The sequence below is a fragment of the Amphiura filiformis genome, chromosome 4, assembly GCF_039555335.1.
Source record: "Amphiura filiformis chromosome 4, Afil_fr2py, whole genome shotgun sequence".
Classification (NCBI taxonomy): Eukaryota; Metazoa; Echinodermata; class Ophiuroidea; order Amphilepidida; family Amphiuridae; genus Amphiura; species Amphiura filiformis.
In genome coordinates this window covers 24,008,471-24,033,194 of record NC_092631.1, presented here as the reverse complement: position 1 = coordinate 24,033,194, position 24,724 = coordinate 24,008,471, and the positions used below count along the sequence as shown (strand labels likewise).

General features: G+C 36.4%; 1 protein-coding gene across 1 annotated transcript in view; it reads left to right on the top strand.

The window, feature by feature from the left end:
* Positions 1-24,724, top strand: part of LOC140150075 (RNA-binding motif, single-stranded-interacting protein 2-like) — a 321,704-nt gene that overhangs the window by 135,893 nt on the left and 161,087 nt on the right. Inside the window, exon 2 of the mRNA XM_072172077.1 lies at positions 12,920-12,967. Within this exon, the coding sequence (XP_072028178.1) occupies positions 12,920-12,967 (48 nt within the window). The remainder of the gene's footprint in view (positions 1-12,919; positions 12,968-24,724) is intronic.

Sequence of the window (24,724 nt, the reverse complement as noted above, 5' to 3'; positions counted from 1 at the left end):
TGGGGTATTAAACTGTGCCGCTTGAAATTGGAGTATTTGGGCTCATCTTAACATTCTTGCCTAATTAATAGGCTAATATATGCTGAAAATCATATCAAAATTGGATATTTTTTTCTTAAATTGAAAGCATGAAATACACAGGCATGAGAATTTTCAGGCTTTTGCCTGGATTCAAGCAGTTTTGTTGTCCAAATTTATGCATTATTATTTTTTTCAGCCTGTTTTGGGCTTTTTAAGACCAACGTCACATGCTTTTTCATGCAATTGTCAAAAAAGCCATTCTCATGCCTGAATACAAAAAGAGAGAAAAATTCAAATATGATGGGAGCATTCCATTTAAAGGGAATCACTTTTATATTAGCAACATATCAAGGGATGAGTGCAAAAAGACTCTATCTGCAATTTATAGCTGCCCTATAGACATTGTGCAATTTCTGCATTCAATATGTACACAACTGACACACAGCAGCTATTACAGATAAGACTTTCTTGCACCAACGCCTCAATATTAGCATAGATATAAGATGACCTATATTGCTGGAGTTGATTGTAACACAAATATGAATCAATAAATAAGAAAATTTAAATAAATTAATAATAAAAATGACAAGAATATAGAAGTTGCTAGTCTTGAAAGCTGTAGTGCTTGTATTAAAATATGCTAAGAAATGAAATAACTCATTAGCATATAATGAATCTCATTAGCATATATGAATAAATAACAATCAGTGGAAAAAATCAGTGGTGGATCAATAAAAAAAATTAAACAAAATATTAACATGGCAAAAATGAACATTATAAATTTTGGATGTAATAAACTTGGGAATCAGATGAGTTGCTTTAGTTTACCCCATTTGAAGTATGATAAATTGTGCTTAATGCTCTGTATGCTAGACATATGCTTCAACATAAAAAGTCCCATCAGTTTCGAGATATTTTCTCAAAATATCAAGAGCTATCTTAAGAACCACTGAACCAATACCATTCTTGTTTGTACTCATTTTAATGCATTTTTTATGCTGATTCCAAATATGGTTATGAAAATATACAATTCTGAAATTTTGAATTAAAAAAAAATCTGCAGTCACTCTGCATTCGACACCCACATCACGAGAGACTTAAAAATAGGTCAAGATCTTCATTCTTTTCCTCAAATATGCCACTGAAATAGTTCCTGTTCCTTCAACAAATAAATACCTGTCATTATCACTTCACATCTGTGCCGCTAATAGGAATGGATTCCTGGCAAAATTACTTGAAAATGATTCTATTTGATACTGTTTAAGAATTGCAAAATCAATTTATATGTGACATTCAGAGCATTATTTCAACTGCACAGGTAGTAACTTGAGAAGTTTGAACTTTACATATAGATTAGCAAGAAAATTGGCTTATTCCTGCAAGATATTTGGTAGAATTCATGCAAGAATATGCATATTTGGACTTGGTTTGTTTATAATATGGTGTTCAATAAATTAAGAATAGTATTCAAGAAGAAATGATTGAGTTGCTTCATTAACTCTCTCCATGCGTGTGTCGACTGCAGACGACAAGTTTAAAAAAAATCCAAAATTCAAAAAATTTGGAATTGTACATTTTCATGACCATATTTGGAATCAGCATGAAAAATGCATTAAAATGGGTACAAACAAGCCTAGTATTGGTTCAGTGATTTTTAAGATGACATTTTGAGAAAATATCTCAAAACTTGGACTTTTTATGTTGAAGCCTATTATAGCTAGCACGCAGAGCATTAATACTAGTAATTTCTGACTGCATATTGAGACTAATTTTATAGTCAGTAGAGTTATGCACGACTTATTTTTAAGGTTAGTTTATAATACAGCGTTACAGACATGAATATTATGCACAACAAGTGATTGATATGTTCATTACAATATAAATAGAATGACCTGCAGAGTGAATGCTATCTTCAGTAGATAGCACACGGCACAGTTGGTCAATCGGACGTACTTCAATTATATTTTGCAATATTTGAATACTAGTATGTGTATGTAGAAAGTACTAGAAGGCACTTTGTTGACTGTTTGTATTAACTACCCTCCCCAAGCCAAGTAAACTTGGTGTATCTGCTTGGCTTGTTACACCCTGATACTGCCCTTTACATTGGCAACGGACTAATTGGCAACGGACTAAATGATTCACCTCCTAAATCAGTCTGCCATGTTATGCACTTATAGATAGTTATAGATACTGCATTTACCTATGGAGCAGACCAATTCAAAACACCTGCTGTCATGGAAAAAGGCAGTATCCGAGGCTGTAAACATGGTAATTTTCGCAAGTGTCATTTTTCACGCTTAGCCGATTTTGGAACTATTTTGCTTGTTTTTAAATTCACAATTTTGAGTTTTCTTACAAAGACCTACATGATGAAGAATATATTTGCATGGTGTTATTTTAAAGCTTATTTCATGTTGAGCGTGAACAGCATGAAAATTAATGTGCCGCAAAAATGTCCTCTTTTACAGTGTATTATATATAATTACAGATATTGCATTTTTATTTGGGGGTAATGATCATCTTAAAATCTTGGTTTGTACTGTAAAACCAAGTAATATTTCAATATCTGTGAATAAAGTGATTTGAAAATGTCAACCACATTGAGTCTGGTCATCTAGAATAAAGCATTTTCAAAATATATAATATAAAACAATTAAAAAAATATTATTTTTTGAATAGGAATGATCTAAAACCTACCATTGATAAAACCTGCCATTGATATTTTGAATTTTGCAAGTTGTCCCTGTTACATGCAGTTATGCATATCCCTATACCAATTAATAATATGATTTGCTATAGAGTCAAGGTATAAATAACACAATATATTTGACACTGCAAATATGCATACTTCAAAGATGGGCATCCATGCATGGCAGGGGCTAAGTCGGGGAAGAATAATAGTACCTGTAAAAAAATTGGCCATTCCAGTTGAAATTCATACACCCCCTATGGAAGACATAACCTTAATCTCCCACACAGGGAGTGCGAATTTCAAATGGAGCCACTCATTCAGGTAAGTCCATTTGAAATTCACACTCCCTGTGTGGGAGATTAAGGGCATATCTTCTATAGAGGGTATGGATTTCAACTGCAATAGCCCAATGCTGTGTCAGGTATTTGTCTTTTCATGTGCAGCGGGTTAAACTTCATTTTATTGCGACGTCATGTTCAAATGTGGGGAAAATCATGTAAAGTTAAGACGAAAATGCTACTTTTGTTAGCATGATCGTAACCTTCTTATGCCCTTTTTTGTTGTTCAGGGGAGTATGTTTGACTTTTGCTTTGAAAGTGTGACTGTCTTTGTAATTTAGCCTTGGGGTAACTTTGGTAGGAATGGTTCAATATTTTAAGTAGGTAGTCGCCCTAAAATTTTCTTGATACTAGTTTTGAGCTCAAAAGTATTATGCCTAATTTTTGCTATCCTCATAATATTAGCAAGCCAGTATGTTAAGGCCTTGCTGTTTTGGTTTTATGCACACATTTCAGAAGTTGTGGCTATTGATTTGCGAATATTTTACGCATATTTTGGCATGGAAATGGTTAAGAAACCGCAAAGGATTCAAGTCAGTGGCTTCAATGAATGGCCAGGCATTCCGACAGAAGTTCATTAGGTGATCTACAAATTTTTAACTCAAACAAAGCTGTCAAAGTTCAATAAACTTTTCACTAATCAATATGATGAGTAGTAATATTAGGATGAGAGAGAATACACAATATGCAAAGTTCAGCCAGTTTGGTTATGGTAAATTTGCATATATATGAACTCTGAAGTTGGAGATGAGACTGGTACTGTTTGTACTTGAAATGTCAACATACAGTGATCATTTGTCAATTTGTAATGGAATTCTGTGGTTCCATGGTGATACATACAACAGGAATGTTCAGGTGATTAAGGCATTAATTTGTGCCATATAAATGTGATTGATAATGGCATTAGTGATTGAATAACATCAACAACAAAAATGTTTTTGAAATTCAAATTTTACTTATGATTAGTAATTTAATAGGCCTACATATAAGCTTATCTTTGCAACTTTCTAGGCCAGGGCATTTGATGTCATCAGTGTGTATGTCTGCATTGCAGATTTCCCTGAATAATTTACAAGGATTTCTTGTTTTGTTTCTAAGCTTATTTCCGGGCTTATTTCCCTAAACCTGGGCTTGGAATTCAGGTTAAAAATAATCCAGGCATCAACGAAAGAAAAAAAAATCCCTTTAAAGGGACGTCTCCCATCATATTTGAAAAGCTGTGTTGAGGTTCCCTTCTTTTGACCCACACTTTTCTCAGGCATGTCAGGTGATCAACATTCTGGCCAACCCTAGTTACGAACCCTAAAACTGTAATGGACATTTCTGCAAGAAGGAAGCCTGAATCCCAGACCAAAGAAGAAAAACAATTTTCTGATTGCGGCAAGAATATCAAGGGCGTAAAGATTTTGATATTGCAATCAGATGGATTCATTTATTCACATGCATGGCTGCATGCTATTTCCATACTTCTGAACATGAGGTCAATTTCAAATTTATTATAGACCTTGCCAATGGAAATGGGATTAAATCGGTTCCTATAAGCATACATTGGCTATATCTGCACTTGAAATGATCCAGTGCTGTGATTTAGTTAGTTGCCATAATGCTATGTATATTTTCATCAATTCTAAATGGGCAGTATACTTGGTCTATCTTCATCCTCAAGTGGAAGAAACCATAACTCACTCCAGCAGCTATACCAACATACAAAGGGGTGGTTGGGTGCAGGTACCGATGCCATCCCTTCCCTCCAACCCCCCCCAGCTCAAAAGGAGGCCCCTAATTGTTGGGTTTTGTTGGATTCAGCAGAATTAATAATAGGGGTTATAAAATATGCATCACTAATTCCAGTTGAATTACATATACCCTCTATGGAAGATATGACCTGTATCTCCCACAGTATAGGCCTATAGATTTCAAATAAGAGTCACCCATTCAGGTTATCCCATTTGAAATTCACACTCCCTGTGTGGAAGATTAAGGTCATGTTGTCCATAGGGGGGTGTATGGATTTCAACTGGAATAGCCCATTACATCTTCACTTTCTTCAGCTGTAATAATTTCAGGTTCTTTTAAGGCCTGCCCATTTCGTACCGATCAAACTATAGCAGATCAAATCAATAGCCATCTCCCCAAAGGTCATGCTTTCAGGTTTTTGGCGACAATCAGACTTTCCTCCCTTTTCTGCATTTTTCTCCTCTATCTGTCTCCCTCTACTCATTTTCCCTCTTTTATCGCTCGGCAAAATGTGCGAATTTGATCCATTTTGTTTGCTTAGGGGGTTGATGATTCGAGGCATAAGGCCACATGTGACCTGGTAATGGAAAAAGAGGGTCACTTACATATGCCGGGGTTTCTTTATATTTTCTTATATATTGAAGGGAGGCTATATATATTGAGTTTAGATAGCAAAAATCAATTGCAAGTGCCTTCACTCTCGGCCATATGGTAGTAAGGTAAATAATATTCTTGGGCAATGATCGCAGGTTGGGGTTTGAGGTATATGGCAAAAATTGCATTCCTGATACGTTTTTGATTTTTTTTTGTTCTCTTGAAATTGGAAAAATAATGTTGCAGATGAGTGATGTGTATTGGGATAATGCTGGAAGATGATGATGGGCTTCTTGGCTGACCATGCAAAAACCTGTTAGCAAATTTTATTCTATAGTTTGAAATGTCTCTGTGTTTAAAGTGAATTTGGGATTTGGGTGTCGTAGTGGGAAGGAAAAAGGACTCAGAAAATGATGAGGGTTATTATGATGAGATAATGCCAAAAATAGCCGTTGTGTGTGCTCTATCTATTACCTTGCAAAAAAAAAAATCACAGGGACTATAAATTATATTTTGAAATTGTCTGTATTTTGAGCCCTCAGTTAAACACCAACTGCTCCCCATTCCAGAAAAATACAGCATTAATTTTTTTGGGATTAAAAAAATATCATCAAGTTCTGCCAAATGAAACATAGCTCAACTGGAGATAAAAGAAAAAGTTCACTATTTTTGCATTTTTTTTTTTAAGAGCCAAAAACATGCATTTTGGGTGTGGTTTCTGACAATCGAGTAAAAAAACCAGACACTTGGAACAAGTCTAAGCATTCAAAATCTTGTGTTTATGCTAAAATTGGTCTAATTTTCACTTTTTTTGTGTTACTTTAATTAAATAATTGGTCATAAGAATGAAACATGACTTTTCCAATTGGAACTAATAAATGAATAATTAGGATTGAGCTGAAGTTGATAATATTGTTTTAATGTAAAATAATTAGTGCTGTATTTTTCTTGAATTGGGAGTAGAAGGGATAGGATAGTGAAAATAGTGCAATCAAATATAATCTTGCTACATTTTTTCCACTCTGTATAAATGATACTGAAAAAAGAGCAAAATCTTACTTACAGTGTTGAATTAGGTGTCGAGTGTCAGGGGCCACAGATTTTAGTAACAAACTAATTTCAATTTCACGATAAATAATAAATATGATCGGCTTATCTGAACTATTTAATCACCAAAAAGTGAGATCTGCGGCCATGCTTAGCCATCATCATCGTTGCCATGTTGTTATAAAAGGCGTAAAAAGGTCAATATTCACCTCGGCCCAGCCGCCCATCCGCCTCCGCACTTCTCAGGGCGTTAACGCATGATAGCAGCCCAGGCATACAATACTGTCACTTGCATGTAGAAGAAACATACATGAAGACGTACGGAGGATAGAAGATACTCGAAAGGAAGAGATGTTGACTGACGTTGTTATTGTGCTGGAGATAATTGTCCGGCGAAAATTTAACATGCTTTGATGTTGTTTGGTTTAAAATTGATTTTCTGATATATTGCTGCAAGTGTTGGCGGAGTACCTTTAGAATACCCTACCACATCGACGGCGCCGCGAAGCTGCACCTTTTTTTTGTAAAACTACACCGACGTCGATGCGAATTACTTATTTATAATAGGATAGATTTAAATTAAGTTAGAGGAATATGAGTCAGGTTTTTAATAAAGTATGTCGGCGTTTGACTTAATGAAGTTTGCATTCATCAAGGTAATACAATTATTGTGGTTACTTTAATTTAAGCATAATGAAATAACTATATTGCATTATGCTTAAATTAAATTCAAATATGACATTATATCTAGAAGTAATTTAAGCATAATGAAATAACTATATTGCATTATATAATGACTTAGAAGTATTAATTATGCGTAATAGATTTTAATGTACTCAAGTAATAATGATCGATCGCATCAAAAGATGATGTTAATAAGCATGATATAATTATACTTAGTGTGACGTATAAAAGGCCGATTGTAATTGGTTATGAATGATTATATAACTCTAATAATATTATGATGGATTAGAGGGCGGTGGTAGTTAATTAATAATTATGACATAATAATAATGAGTGTGAGGGATAAGAGGGTTGTTGCAAGTAATTAACAATGATTGTTAATAGTGATTAAAGTTATATTGATAAGAGGAATGTTAATTGTTAATGAGTGGTTTGATTAAGAATGAGTAGCATTTATTTCATGGAGTAAATACGTTAAGTATCATGTATTGAATAATGATGTGTTGGTGAATGAAGGTATTGTTGCTGTGCTACAGCGACGCCGCGAAGATATCGCTGTTGCCGTGCTACAGCGACAGCGCGAAGCTAGACCTTTTATGAGGGGCCTACACCGACGGCGGTAAGGTAGTCCTATTTCCATAAGGTTACACCGGACGGTGCAAAGGTGCACCTTATGTAGGCCTCATATTAGCAAATGAGTGTGGTGGAGGAAGGTATCGTTGTTGCCGTGCTACAGCGACGGCGCCAAGCTAGACCTTTTTACAGGGCTACACCGACGGCGCGAAGGTATCGTTGTTGCCGTGCTACAGCGACGGCGCGAAGCTATACCTTTTTAATGGGCTACACCGACGGCGCGAAGGTGTCGTTGTTACCGTGCTACAGCGACGGCGCAAAGCTAGACTTTTTTGAGGAGTTAAACAGACTGCGCGAAGGTATACCTATTTCCGTATGGTAACACCGACGGCACTGAGGTATACCTTATTTGGTCATGTCAACCAAATAAATGTAGGGGAGGTAGGTATCGCTGTTGCCGTGCTACAGCGACGGCGCCAAGCTATACCTTTTTACGGGGCTACACCGACGGCGCGAAGGTATCGCTGTTGCCGTGCTACATCGACGGCGCGAAGCTATACCATTTTACTGGGCTACACCGACGACGGGAAGGTATCGCTGCTGCCGTGCTACAGCGACGGCGCAAAGCTATACCTTTTACTGGGCTACACCGACGGCGCGAAGGTGTCGTTGTTGCGATGCTACAGCGACGGGCGCCGAAGCTAGACTTTTTGAGGGGCTAAACCGACGGCGCGAAAGTATACCTATTTACGTATGGTAACACCGACGGCACTGAGGTATACCTTATTTGGTCATGTCACAAAATTAATGTAGGGGAGGAAGGTATCGCTGTTGCCGTGCTACAGCGCCGCACGGCTATACCTTTTACTGGCTACACCGACGTATGAAAGTTATCGCTGTTGCCGTGCTACAGCGACGGCGCCAAGCTATACCTTTTTACTGGGCTACGCCGACGGCACGAAACTATCGTTGTTGCTGTGCTACAGCGACGGCGCAAAGGTAGACTTTTTGCGTATTTTGTAATGACTTGATCATGTTAGCAAATAAATGTAATGAAGAGGAGGAAGGTATCGCTGTTGCCGTGCTACAGCGACGCCACTAACCTATACCTTGCCATTGGGTGAAGGTACACCGCTGTTGCCGTGCTACAGCGACGCCATTAATGATTTTTTTAATTATTTGATTATTTAAAGAATAAAAATAAATGACCTGCTTGGTTTTAGGATTAAGCAACACATGTTTATTAACGCTTCGCCCGCCCATGCCCAACTTAAAAGCCGTTAAAAAACTAATCCCTATTATTCAACATGCACGTATTGAATCATATATTTGCATATTGATACAAGTGATCGTTGGATTGTATATGGTGATGCTTGGGCGATATACATATGATGCACATGTGAAATGAGGAGTTGCTTGTTTGTTGACAAGAGCAAAGTTGTCATTGGTAAACGCACAATTCACATAACTTAGTTTGCACCTGGTTGTCACTGGTTGGGGCATTTTATGAACGACGTACGAGTATATACTGGTTTATGTGATTTCATAATTTCCAGATATTATAAATAAAAACAGGACCGTGACCACTGAAAAGTTAATTAAGAAGAAACAGAACTTGGGTTATCACTGGTCAGGGCCTTTTATGAACGACGTATACACTGGTTTATGTGATTTCATACTTTGCAATTGTTATATATAAATAAAAACAGGACCGTGACCACTGAAAAGTTAATTAAGAAGAAAATTGTCGTTCATCGCTCATACAGTCCCGACTAATTAGGTGAAAAAATAAGCATCATAAGACATTTCTTTTACAAGTTCAACAAAACATTGTGAATGAAACAGAACTTGTAATTATCTTCCATCTTTATTCAGATTTGTATTGAACATACGAACGCGGTCAATGTAAAGTACAGCTTGTGAGTGGTAGGGGCATTTTATGAACGACGTATAATCATGATAATTTTTATCTTTATATTTAGCAAGGTCTTTTAAAAAGAAGAAATTTGGTACAAAAATCATGGAAATCGGTAGTAGGGTTGTTGAGATATTGTCGTTCAAAGTTCACACGGCGATGTCGCTGTAGCCCTGCAACAACGATAACCTTCCTCGTGGGCATAACATTAATGACTGAATATTGATCAAAGTTAATTGTTTAAGAACGTTAATTAATTGATTAATTATCAAACGGCGAAGTCGCTGTAGCCCTGCAACAACGGTAACCTTCCTCGTGTGCATCAGAAAATTTACATATTATAATTAATGACTGAGTATTGTTACAAGTTAATATTTTTATTTAATGTTCTTTTAAGAACATTAAATAAAAACATTAACTTGTAACTTAAAAAGTTAATTAATAATTATTTATCTCTAAGATAATTGGAAACCGATCATTATGCAGATTTATGATTCCTGGCTGATTATGGGAAGCAAAGCAATAATTATGAATATTAATTAAATTTAAAATTGACTAATGTTCCTCTTCTTCATTATATAGTGGCATTATTAATTATTAATTAAATTACTACAATGTTGTTTTGAATCTCTCTCGTTCGTTTATTTAATTTGCTGAATTAAGTGATTTATTTATTGCACTGAGGTAATCCATACATCATTCAATGTAATCCTATCATCGCGTTTCGCGCCGTCGGTGTAGCAGGGCTAAAACTAGGGTAGCTTCGGCGACGGCCAAATGTGGTAGGGTATAGTAAAGCTTAGCCGTGTTGGCTTGACATTGGGATTTTGTGACGGAGAGGAAAAAATGGTCTTTTGGGGATGCATGCCATATGGACGATGAAAAGATATAACTGACTATATGGTCATCTTTTGTAACATAAAAACCCACGCTGAGTGGGAACATTCAAATTTTGCTGCAGGAGCAAAAAATGAAATTTTATTGATTTTAATTATTATGAGTGCAAGCATACTAAAAGGAAGATGACATGTATATATTAATATTGCATAAAATAAACATTGTTCAAATATTATGCTATGCACATATAAAAACAAGTGTACACACATTTTAAATATGACACTGAATTAACACAATTAGCTAATTTCTCACATAAATATTTGCTGCACACAAGCATTAATTAAAAGCGCACACAGTCTTCAAGTCAGGGAAAAGGTAATCGTTTAAAAACAAGTTGTTTACCATCTCCATTGTTACTTATTTATAGCTGGGAGGGTTAATTTAGCTCGGATGTGTACAGCAACCTGTCCTGGTTATATCATTCAATAAAACGTGTCAGTTTTGCGCTAAGACGCATCATGTTTGAACATTAACTCTTTTAATATCAAAAACGTTATTCGATTTGCAAATAATTTGCGGAATTAAATTGCCCAATTTCATCACGGAAAAACAACATTGACTTGTATGGCACTTACAATGATGTAACAGTGTTTTTTCATGGTGCATGTTTTGTGTTTTCGTAAGAGGAAGAGCAGTATCGTGTTTTGTCGTATGACCTCAATTTAGAGCCGTAATTTTTCATGCTATTATCGTCTGAGTCGGGTTTAATAACTTGAGGGATTTCCGTACACCTACATTTTAACACTTGCACTACAGATAAGCATCATCTCTGATGACATGGTTCTATGCATCTGTGTGTAATAAAAGTCTTTGAAATTGACCTTATAATTTGGTGGATGAGATTTGATAACCAGGTCACATGAGGTCATCCAATGGCTATATTGGTGAATAAAAGAAGTATATGAGAGTGGAATATTTGTTTTTCTATGTAAAAATATAAAAATTTCTGCACTTATTTTCTTATAAATACTGTGGGAGGAACTCATACTCTTTGGCTATTTGGACAAAAGCTTGCAGTGTATTTTTATACAGAAAAGTAGGACAATAAAACGTGCAAAGATTTGTAGGAATTGTAATGGAATAGGACAATAAAACGTGCAAAGATTTGTAGGAATTGTAATGGAAAATTAAGAAATCTAATCTTTTGTACTATAAAATATTGACCGGAAAAGGATTACAGTGACTCCGAGCTGATTTTAATTCATATCTAGCTATGATATTCATTATGTTCATGGTTGGTTGAGTGACAGTATCTTTGGTTTAATATTTCAATTTTATGAGAATATTTAATTTATAGAGAATTTTTTATTAGAACGTGGGAAGTGATAATAATAATTAATATTGCAAAAGAGAAAAAGTACCGGTATATTCAGGTCAGTTGAGATTGCGGATTTGACATTTGGTATTTATATATGCCAATATTAATGTTTGTAAAATGTGAGATTTAATACAATAGATCATGTGAGTTAGTAGGAAAATTCAATATAATAATATTCAAGAGGATCAAATTAGATGCATGTAGACTGGTTTTCACTATCAATTTGTAGTTTCACTAGGAACCGCAACATGCTCATCTATCAAGGCAAAGTTCTTTAACCCCAATATATTTGCACATTCATTGTATGACCTTTGAAAATTTAGGCACAAAAACTCATACTCTACAACTTGAGGTCAAATTTTGTACTATGATTGTTTAATTGAGGTTATTGAACTATGCCATTGGGATGAGGGCATTGTGGTCCATAGTGTTTGTATTTTTATCAAAGAGATTATACTCAGAGAGTACCAACTCAAAATTATTAAAGTTTGCCGAGCGCGTAGCAAAATAATCAGGAGGTTTCACTAAGTGGAGGTACCCTTAAAGTGGTTTCCATGAGAGACACACAAACATGGCAGAGTCTGTCCTCTCTGATTCTACCTCACTGGTTATCTGGAGGTACCCTTAAAGTGGTTTCCATGAGAGACACACAAACGTGGCAGAGTCTGTCCTCTCTGATTCTACCTCACTGGTTATCTGGAGGTACCCTTAAAGTGGTTTCCATGAGAGACACACAAACGTGGCAGAGTCTGTCCTCTCTGATTCTACCTCACTGGTTATCTGGAGGTACCCTTAAAGTGGTTTCCATGAGAGACACACAAACATGGCAGAGTCTGTCCTCTCTGATTCTACCTCACTGGTTATCTGGAGGTACACTTAAAGTGGTTTCCATGAGAGACACACAAACATGGCAGAGTCTGTACTCTCTGATTCTACCTCGTTGATTTTTATGTCATCAAAGCACCACAGAACAGATATGTTGAAATAAATCTGTTACTGAATATCTGATTGATCAATTTTTAAATTAATATTGTTGTTGGTAATTATCCGTTTTCAAACATACTAATTTTTTCTTCAATTTTTGTGTCTTTGATCAACAGAATTGGAACGATAAACCAATGTATACAACAACGCCAAGAACGGAGTGGGTAAGTTGATTCTGTATTATAGGTTGGGAGTTCGAGTCTTTTATCATATCCAACATAGTGTCTACAGGCAACATATTTAAACTTTTTTGTCTTTTGGATCACAAGGTGGTTGGTCCTGGTTGTATTTTACTGCAGTTGGTAACTTTTCCACCCATGGACTCCAACGAGTATGTCGCCCAGAGGTTGTCAACTATTATTTGCTCGCGGGCCACGGAGGGCCAAAATTGTTTCAACAATAATGTGTTTGAGGGCCAAATACACACATTGGTTTGCTTTTTAAGTATCTGTGGTTTAAGGGACCATTCACAAACACTTGTTGGGGGGCTGAAAATTTTGACCCTCCTAAGGGGGGGGGCCTGAAAAAAATGACCACAAATTTTCCTGGGAAAATTGAGTTTATATGCTTTTCTATAGGGTTGACCCATAATTTTCATGTCAAAAAGGGGGGGGGGGGTCTGAAAATTTTGAGGTCTGTAAAGGGGGCCCTGAAAAATTTTGCGATGAATTTTTTTGCATCAGCCCCCCCCCCTTACAAGTGTTTGTGAATGGTCCCTAATGTACATTGATCAGAGCTGTTCAAGGGACAATCACACTGGTCAGTGGGCCAGATGATGTCCCTCGGATCCGACTACCAGTTGAGAACCCCTGATGCAGCTGACCATACTGACATGTTTGTACTTGATTACTTGGATACACTTTGTATTTTTGTGGCTGGATATTATACTTCAAGCAGGAGAGTACCAAAGTAGTGCTACATGGGTTTGTACTGGATTGCATTTTGCATGCAGGGTGTATTTTTGAAGCCCTGGTTGCAACATATCGGGTGGATTTTTCTCGCTGAAAAAAGTAGTACAAATTTAGAATGACAGATTCTGCAAGAAGACAGACATCCTTCCAGCTTGTCATAGGCCTATTTGCAATTCCGATTGTTTCTTGTCTGGAAACCAACAAGAACATTTTATGCACTAACATGTTCTCAACTGGACAGCCTACTTTATCCCCTAGTCTGCGGAGAAGATATCTTACACTTCCCATAATGCATTTCTCCCATTTTCATTTTCTGTAGTGCAGATAGGTCGATAGTGACACAATGTACCTCAATGAACAGAGCACAGCCAGATCTGGCAAACTCTGTCATTTGATGAAATGAGGGCATGTTTCATGTTGCAAAAGATTCTGGGAAGGGTAAAATATGTTCTGTGTTGTCCCTAGGAAATATGAATAAAACATCTCAAGATGCAATATTCATTTATTCATGGGTGGATTTATTTACAATTTGATATTGTATTCAATTACAAGACGTTTCTAGTAATAATGTTGCCATGAATCGTGTGAGTGGTAGGGACAGCTCCATCGAGACTGTTATACCAGCAACCAGGACGGTTGCGGTCGGTCAAAAACTCTTGAAAGTGAGATTTGTGATAGGGCCCCTACATCATACATGTGTACCAGTACTTCAAGATTAATTACAAAAAATATCAGTATGTTGGTGTTAAGCCCATGCATTTCACATTCATGGTTATTACTTTAAAATGTAACCATAGCGGTTCGGCTACCGGTACTAAAGTCTCAAACATGCTCATCCATCAGTACACAGTTCTATAACCCAAAATAGGCCTTTACATGCATTACACACCTTAAAGTGTGTTGGGTACAAAAACTCATACCTACAACTTGAGGTCAACTTTTGAGCTATGATAGTTGAATGGAGGTTATAAAACTTAGCCATTGGAGATGATATCATTTTGGCTCATTGGGAAGGGTCTCAAACATGCTCATCTGTCAGGACACAGTTCTTTAACCCCAATACATTTGTACACTCACAGATTGACCTTTCAATATGCTGGGTACAGAATCTCATACTCCACAACTTGAGGTCAAATTATGAGATATAATGGTTGTATGTAGGTTATTGGACTCTGCAGTTGCAGATGAGACCATTTTGGTGGTCGTACTGCCAATGGCCTGTCTGCAATCATGCAGCTGGCCGTTCATTTATCAGTCGGATATTACACCAGATTCTTGGACCTGATACCACATGATGTGCTAATGGTTTCTCTCGGGGCGAATCTAGTGTCCAATTCGGTGTTCATTAATGTTTGGTAGCAGATGATGGTCATAATCAAAAGTGAGATTAAAATCACAATGAGTATTTCAATTTATTTAATAGGGAAGACATGAGTAAATTCATTAGCTTTGTGCCCAGGTTTTGTGAGTAAGTTATCAAAATTGATTTCCAATGTCACTTGAAGTGCACTGCAAAAAGCGTGTTTAGGAATTTTAATGTTTAGAAATGTGGTGCAAGAAAAGTGTTTAAAAACACTTTTCTTGCACCACATTTCTAAATATGCTTGATTCCTAAACCCTATAGTGGCAGCCAGCCCTGATATATAGCTACTAACCGCTCCATCTCGGGGGCACTTGACGTGATGGGGGTGTGCAGACAGCGCACTGCAAAAAGTGTGTTTATGAATTAAACACTTTTCTAAACTCTATCTTGCACCATGTTTTTAAACATGTTTAAATGCTACACATGTTTAGGAATTTGATGGGTATGTGTTTAGGAATTTAACACATGATGTTTTGGAATTTGACATTGGTTTTTAGGAATAAAACACTTTTCTTGCACCACGTTTCTAAACATGTTTGATTCCTAAACACCAATGTCAAATTTCCTAAACACAGCCCATCAAATTCCTAAACATGTGTAGCATTTAAACATGTTTAAAAATGTGGTGCAAGATAGTGTTTAGAAAAGTGTTTAATTCCTAAACACACTTTTTGCAGTGTGGATATTTTAAAACAACCAGATCATTGACAACCTTTGATGAATTGGATTCAGAATATTTTCTTCTACTGTAAAGGTGAAAATATTTTTTGCAATTTTGAACTGTTTCCCTTGTTCTTGAATTTGCAATTCTAAGTTTCCTCACATTGACCTATATACAAAATAAATATATTCGGTTTTATAATCGCGATAGCAACATGGAATGCGAAAAGCACAAAACAAGTGTAGTGTAAAAATGTCTACTTTCACAGTAATTGTATATGTGAATCCAGTGGTGTGTCCAGGGGGGACTTTGGGTGCTGAAGTCCCCTCCCCCCGCACTTTGTTAAAAATCATGTAAAATCAGCCATTTTTGTCAAGCAGGCGAGACTCGTGGTTCGAGAACCGCCTTGTTAGCGATTTTAGCCATTAAGCCCCCCGCATAACTCTGAAAGCCCCTCTGAGCCCCCCTCAGGAAAAGATTCTGGACACGCCGGTGAAATCTGTGGAAGAAATCCAAAAAGGAGAAAATGTTAATATGAGAGAAAGTTTTTGACATTGTTGAAGGGTAAAAGAAGAAGAAAAGAAAAGGGGAAGGGAAATTAAGTGAGAACAGGGAGGGGGACATTGGAAGTGACAGGGATGTGTGGAAACCAGTTTGAAAATTAGAATCTTTCAGTGCAGACTTGACACCATAAAATGGGGTCTTTTGGTGAAATGCTCAAAAAAGGGGTCTTTTGTGAGACAGGAAAAATAATTTTGTGTTAAAATTTGAAAATTGAAAAATATTTCAAAAAGTTATCAAAATAGGTTCATTCAGTGAGTGATAATCAGAAATTTGTTCAAAATTGGGGATATTTTGGTGAGTAAATGAAGTAAAACTAAAAAAGGGGTCATTCAGTGAGCATATGAAAGAGAGAATGGATGAATGCTTGAATGAATATCATGTTTAAATGTACTCATATGCTTGCTTCAAGTTTAAGTTCGCATTGACTGCATATTTTGTTTGAATGTTTAACCCAGAGATGATGATAATGATAACATGGTCCATCATCCTCATCATCATCCCTAGGGGTGAACATTCCTTCATGTACACATGAGATGTCTGTCTTACAGGAAGTAAGGGGGAATTATATAAACATGATGAAGGAGAATCACTTGATGCAATGGGCTATTCCAGTTGAAATCCATACACCCCATGTGGAAGTAATGACCTTATTAATCTTCCTCCTATCCTATGGAAGGCATGATCTCCAACAAAAGGGGTGTAGATTTCAAATAGAGTTGTCTATTCAGGTAACCCATTTGATAGTCATACATCTTGTGTATCACATCTTCCACAGGGTGTATGGACTTCAACTGGAATAGCCCAACTTGATAAAGGAGAATCAGTTGATACAATCTAGCAAATGGAATTAAATGACGTGAAAATCAGTTCAAGATTGAGCCAAAAATGCTTGCAAGCATTAACTTTATGTTGTCCATTGTTTGTCCCAACTCCTTTTCTGCTTTTAAATCTAAGTAGAAGGAAGGAAGGAAGGAAGAAAGAAAGGAGAAGAAGAGAAAAGTTGTTTCCCCACCCGGGTTTTGAACCATGACCATTGAGATACAGTGCTATCGACCCAGGTTGCAATAGAGGATATCCACTTCACTCATGTGTGACTTTTTAACAAAAGGCGCTGGTTCCCGTAGTATTCCTCAATCCTCATTCAAATCAATTCAATGCACGACCTCGGAGTTACCTGTATGACTTTTGCGGGCTATTTTGAAGCAGTCATGGTTGCACATGCAGGTAGGCCTACTTCTTTTGAAAGTCCTAAACAAGGTATAGCAGTCGCTGATAGGATATGCAACTTATAGAACACAGAATTTTGAAATGGAAGAAATGCATTGTGGGAAGTGTAAGATATCTTCTCTGGCAAGCTGATCAACTATCATTTTGTGATGCAACTTTTTTGAGAAAATTAGAGTGAAGAAACAAATAATAATATTAATGTTAATAAGATAAATAGATAAATAATACATGAAATCAGTCAAATATAACATTTATTATTCTTTAAGGGATCTAAAATGAGCGTTTATTATGCGTTTCGACAGTATTTTTTGTGGGACATGAGAGCACCTCAGACCTATCGAATTGCATTCTGAATACTGAAGCATGTCTTTCTGATATCAAATAATTTTCATTTTTGAAAATCACAATATAATACAAATTTTATGACAAATTATAAAATTTGATATTTTTCAAATTTTGATATATAACAGTCCTAAAGTAAATTATATAAATCTAATGATATATTCTTAAAGTGTATGTAGCAGGGAGGAAAAGCCGACGGTCAATTGAAAATTTTGACCTTTCATATTGAAGATATGGATTTTTCCCCCAAAAGACCTAATTTTTTTAGGTCTTTTTGGGGAAAAAAATCCATATCTTCAATACGAAGGTCAAAATTTTCAATTGATCGTCGGCTTTTCATCCCACCTACATACACTTTAAGTATAAATCATCAGATTTATAAAGTTTACTTCAAGTACTGTTAAATATCAAAAATATCAAGTTTTAATGATTTGCCATAAAATGTGTATTACATTGCGAATTTCAAAAAATCAAAATTATTTGATATCAGAATGACATTCTTCGTATTCAGAATGCAATTCGATATGTCTGATGTGCTCTGATGTCCCAAAATAAATACTGTCCAAACGTTCATACCCCAGCCCTTAATTAAATCAAAAACCTTTTAATAAATGACTTTGTTCCAAGATTGATATTCTAAAGCCTTATGTAAGCTGGTTAAATATAAATCCCTTATTTTACTGCAAGGATCATCATTTGCATCCAACAAATATCTACAAAAAGTCTGCATATTTTATACGTACGGATTCGATTCAAGTCGTTAAACTTGATTTCAATAACTGGATCAGTCCCCACGGTGCGACAACTTTCACTATCTGACCTAAAAAAACTAATTTATTTCTAAACTCAATAATGGTCCCAAATGACATAACCCTAATTTTCCTAATCTGTGTCCGCTCGGTCTTCGTCGGCACGCTGACTTTGGATTAGCATATTATAAAGGCCTCAATTAAAGTGTAGAAAGTGTACACAGTTTACGTCCAGTCCAGTGTACAGACGGGTGCTGCATACAACAGGGGATATCATGAATTTTTCAGTGTGTGTACTCACATGGGATAAGCCTTCGGACAGCGAATTTAATATGCTGTATAAATAACATGGCTTTAATTGCAGGATTCATTTACATAGTCGTTCTGTCAAGGTTTGCAATATATGTCTTGATGAATTTTTGATGCATATATTTATGATGGATATATTGAAATAAATTGATACAGTTGCTTGGGACTGTATTCATGATTAGGGGGCACTGCATGATGTTGTGTATGTACGACGGGGAGACCATGGCCGCCCCACTTTTTGAGAATTTTATTATGTTTTTCTTCATTTTCAATAAGGGGCATGTATTTGTATTTTGGCTGTCCCACTAGCCGCCCCACATTTTGCAACCTTATTACGGCCCTGGTGTACTGCAGAAAAGAAGTAGCTAGATATAAAACGTGGTTCTCGTTAAAGCCACTTAAAATAAATAATAAAATGAAGTGGTGTATCATATTGGTATAAGTTTGGGATACAAAGTTGCATCATGCCGAATGAAGTATCGATCGTTAGAATATGCAGAACAAAATTCTCCATCTATCAACCACTTGATTTATTTTATGAAAGAATGCAACTTTTTGGACAATATCCATTTTCAGATATCAAAATAGAATTTACCTCTTCTTGTGCAGTGCATTAGGAGTTGGTCATGCAAATGTGATGCAGCACGTCAAGTGGGGGGGGGGGGGGCTTTGTAGGTGATCAATTTTGAGTTCAGTATTTCTGCTTTGAAAGCATTTTACAAGCTTTTTACAAGCTTTAAAATGACATCTCATTTGCTAATTTTGATCAAGGCATATTTTATAAGTGAAAAAGCATCATAGATTCTTATTATTTTCCTCAAGTGTTTTCTGTCTATTTTAAGCTATAATAGTGCTATCTTGAGTTGAAAAGCACTTTGCTGCAAAGTCCCTCTTTTGATGTGCTGTATCACAAATGAACATGAAGTATGTCCTTCTGTTGGGGCAGAACTTGTTTGTTGAAAATGTTGTTCAGAATTCCGGGAAAATATCAAAAAAGGGCTGATTTAACAAATCAAAATGATATGATTCTGACATGATGACATCCACTGTAAACAAAACAAAAGTATTTTTCTGCTAAAAAGTATAAATAAAATAAAAAATAGAAATCAATATTTGAAACTTTAGATTCAAGATTACTTGCGCCATAACATTCTGTCATAAGACCGGACTGGACCTTGAAATACAAACAGTATTGAGCTACTAGATGCAAAAGCAAGAAACATACATAATTCATCCATGGCAATATACATGTAGTATTAGTTTGTATATTGAGTGCATGTATGTTGAGAATAAATTGCCCATATGCAAAAGACTAATGACTTTCGCAGTACATACTATCCGAGCTATTAACCCCTTGATTCATGTAGATTTCAAAATGGATAAAAATTTTACAAATTACAAATAAAAAAAATATTTGGATTGAACATTAAAGGTTATATTCAGGAATGTACTTTCAATGCATTGAAATTAGTACAAACGTGCCTTATATAGGGTCAGCAGTTCTTTTGGCAGACTCATTTGTAAAAAATTAACAATTATGAAATAGGATTGATTGCATGTGGAAAACCAATTGCATTATGGTATTAACCCTGTGGATGAGGCTGTCAGATGGCTGGGACATTATCCTCTCACATTAGAAAGCAAAAATTGTCATTATTTTGCCATTTATTTTAGAATTGGCATACAAAATGTGGATGTGAAATTCAGTGTGAAACCAAATACACGTCCTATTGACTCTATATTAAGTCATTTGTTTATGAGATACAGGCCTTGTCCAGCATGAAATATCAATTTTGTCTATCTACACTTTGGATTTCTTGCGCATTTCTATAGCTAGCCCCCTAGCCCTGTGTCGTTAGCCTTGTGTAAATGACATTTAGCCTGGTGGCCAGTAATTGGGTACGATTATTGTTGTCATGAGCAATCAGCACCGTTGGCAGAGGAATGCCACAACGGGATGAATTTTCTCATTTGTCTTGGGTTATTAATGCGAGGTAGATAGGTGAGGAAAACAGGGCATTTTGGTGTATAGGAATGAAAAATGCATTGGTGGTGTAGTTTGATTTGGTAGATGTGATGCAGAACTAGGGTTTATTTTAGGGTGTGAAGTTCTAGGTTTATATGAAGATATGTTTGGTGGGCGTGGAGAGGGAATTAGCAAGAGGGCCTTGAATGATTTGTATATAAGGTGGGTTGTACTTTTCACAACTATTCACATAATTATCACATGTAATTTGTATTTCAATCTTCATCTTTGCCTAATTCACCTCTATTTTAATCTCCATCTCCACTCTCACATTAACCTTCATCTCCATCTTGATAACCACCTCCATCTCCATCTCCACCTCAATCTACATCTTCATCTTTATCTCAATCTCCATCTTCACCTTCATCTTAATCTCTATCTCCATCTCCATCTCCACAAGTCCACCTTCATCTCCCATCTCCATCTCTACCTCCATCTTCTTCACTTTCACCTTCATCTGCATCTGGAGCTCCATCTCCACCTCCATCTCAATCTCCATCTTCGTCTTCTCCTTAATCTCCATCTCTATCTTCACCTTCATCTTCGTCGTCACCTTCATCTTCATCTCTACCTCCATCTTCATTTCTTTAACTCCATCGCAATCTACCTTCATCTCCATCTCTACCTCCATCATCAACTCTTATCTCAATCTCCATCTCCATCTCCATCTCCATCTTGATCTCCATGTCCATCTCTACCTCCACCAGTCCACCTTAATCTTCATCTCCCATCTCCATCTCTATCTCTATCTTCATCTCCAATCTCCATCTCCAACTGTACCTCTATTGTCATTTCCATCTCCATCTCGATCTGTACCTCCATTGTCATTTCCATCTCCATCTCCATTTCCATCTGTACCTCCATTGTCATTTCTATCGCTATCTCCATCTCTACCCAGTCTTCATCTCAATTCATCTCCATTTCCATCTTCAAAATAATTTTGAGTGAATTGTGACGATCTTTGTCAGAATCCAAGTTAACTGCTTTTGTAATTCCTTGCAATTACATAATTCTTGCTTTTTATAGATATAATAAATTGCTTAATTTTACTCCTGATTACAACATGTGACCTGTCAAAAAACAAACATGTGATACGATCAAGGAAACCCAGTCTATTGGCACATCCACATGGAGGGCTTTTAGCTCAAGCAACATGGTTCTCGATCAAAAACTTTTGGAAATCCGCTGTGTGAACTGTCGTAAGGATTCCGATTGCTAAGTTTGCAACCAAATTAATTTATCTACAAGAAATATACTGGATTTCATGATTTCCCCTAGTGCTCCTCGCCATATGAACGATAAATTTTGCGATTCTCGAATGCTTCACTTAACCTATGACCTTTGGTTTAATTATGTTTAATACCGCTAAATTCAGTGCACGACTAGATGGTTCACAATAAGCTTCTGGTAGTAATTCGAGAGCTGACGGCATTCAGCATTTCAAAACTCGAGGATTCCAGGCTCGTGTGGACACACACTCGGGGATTGACTTAGGAGTCGCAATTCTCAAGCACATCAATTCTCAAGCATTCTACGACTGTCTGAAAACTAGTAAAATCAATCTTGAGATGGAGCCAAATCAAGTGTTAAATTTCCTTTGTATTTTATTGCTTTCAGAAGCTTGGAAGTTATCATATTTCGTGACAAGTAGTTAATTGTTAATGGAATTTTCACCATATTACTGAGTACTGTCAGCTGTACAATGGACCAGAATATTAGATATAAAATATAAAATGGATTTTATTTGTCATATGACTGCTTTTGTTTGAAAATATCCTATAAAAAATTATCTGGCATTATATTTAAAGAGGAAGCCCTGCCAGAGCAGTTCTTCTAGGGTGAACCAAACCTGCCTGGTTATCAAATTAATCAGTGACAGATGCTGATTGATGCAATAACATAAAAACATCAATTAGCACAGGTCTATCAAATTGAGAGATAACATTGTCACTGATTAATTTGATAACCAGGCAGGTTTGGTCCACCCCAGAAGACCTGCTCTGGTGGGACTTCCTCTTTAACATACTTAAAATATCAAAGTTGTGGTTCAATAACAAAATACAAGTTTTTGTTTTTGAGCAGATTTGATTGCTTTCTTTTTCCATGTTTCCATGTTTTCATAAAATAAATGAATTCTGTAAATTAGGAAAGTGCACCCGATTTATCCACTTGAGCAAATATCGCCTTATCTGACCCGTCTTCACTGGCTTCCAGTTAAGCAGTGATTTACCTTTGAAGTCCTTGTTCTTATAAATTAGTGCATTAACCCTAACCCTCCTGAATACTACAAAATACTACTCGATATATGCGCTGTTCAGTGCATGCATCCCACGTGGTGTGATGACTAATCGCCCTAAGTGATATGTAGGCACGGTTTCAGCTGGCCAGCGAAGCCCAAGACCCATGGCAAAGTGTCGCCGACCGAGTGTTTGGCATTCGATGGGTCTCGGGTTCGAATCCCACCCAGAGCAAACAACTTCTTTCTTTCTTTTCTCTCTTTATTCTTTCCTTCTTTCCCTTCCCGTCGCCAAAAAGCCCCTAGGTGGTTAGGGTTAATAACAGTGCCCCCGCATACTTATCTCATCTCTATGTATAACATCGCAGATTGTAACAAGGTAATCTTCACTCCTCCAAGGATATCACCAAACTCGCTATTCCTAAAACTAAAAGATCTGTAGGTGATGGTGGTTCCTCAGTGTGCGGTCCACACCTCTGGAATTCACTTCCCACTTCCATCAGACAGGCCCTGTCATTTCAGGTCTTTAACCCCATGAGAAATCGAACTACCTGCCGATTGGCCAAAAAGAATTTATAATCATCAATTGGACCAATCAGCAACTTTGTTAGAATAATTTCACCAAACAAAAAAATTGGGGTGAATTATTTGCAAAGCTCCGTTCTGATTGGTGGTTTAAGTGAAGATATCATGTAATTGACCAATCAGAGGCAATGTTAGACCGGCAGGGGGTTAAAAGACATCGTATAAGACTCACCTTTTTGAATTATTATAATTTTATTTATTTTTCTTTGTTAAGCGCTTTGAAAGTCCTGTGTAAAAGCACTATAGAAATGTCTTTTGTAAAAACTGTAATTCTGGTACCTTACTATTATTATTATTTATAATGGATTTACTATAGACCTTTTTATTTTCCAAGTTATCCAAAAACTAAGAGATACCAAATATTGAATTCAGTACATTACTATGTAGCTCACCAAAAATGCAAAATGTCCAGCCAGCTGCAGAAGAATGAATGATAATGAAAATTCATGAGAAATTATCTATCTCTATGTATACCCACATTCCTTTAAAGCACGACTGGGACATTTTATGCAAAATTAGAGAACCGTTGATATCCGTATTAGATTTAGCGGTAATGGAAAATGTGCTGTGGGCTACACAGTAAATGGGTAACTTTCCATGAAAAATTACAAAACCCGATGTGTCCGCATCCCTTCAAAGTTAATTTCAATTTTAACATTTTGGTTGCATGGTAAGTTGTGAAGGGTATTATAGAGGTTGACAAGACCTTGATTTTTACCACCTACTGAATGTGCTGTAATTTTCTTTCATGAAGCCTCTATTTTTTCGAGAATTTTTTGATTGATGAACCTGGAGATGTGTAAAAAACAACACACAATTCGCCTATTGCACGGTTCCGCCATATGCGAGGAGAGCCTCGAACTGGCAATAGACATGAAAGGAAGTATTACGAACTTTACGCAATGTTATATGACTGGTTCAATTCCCATTCATGCATGCTGCCAGATC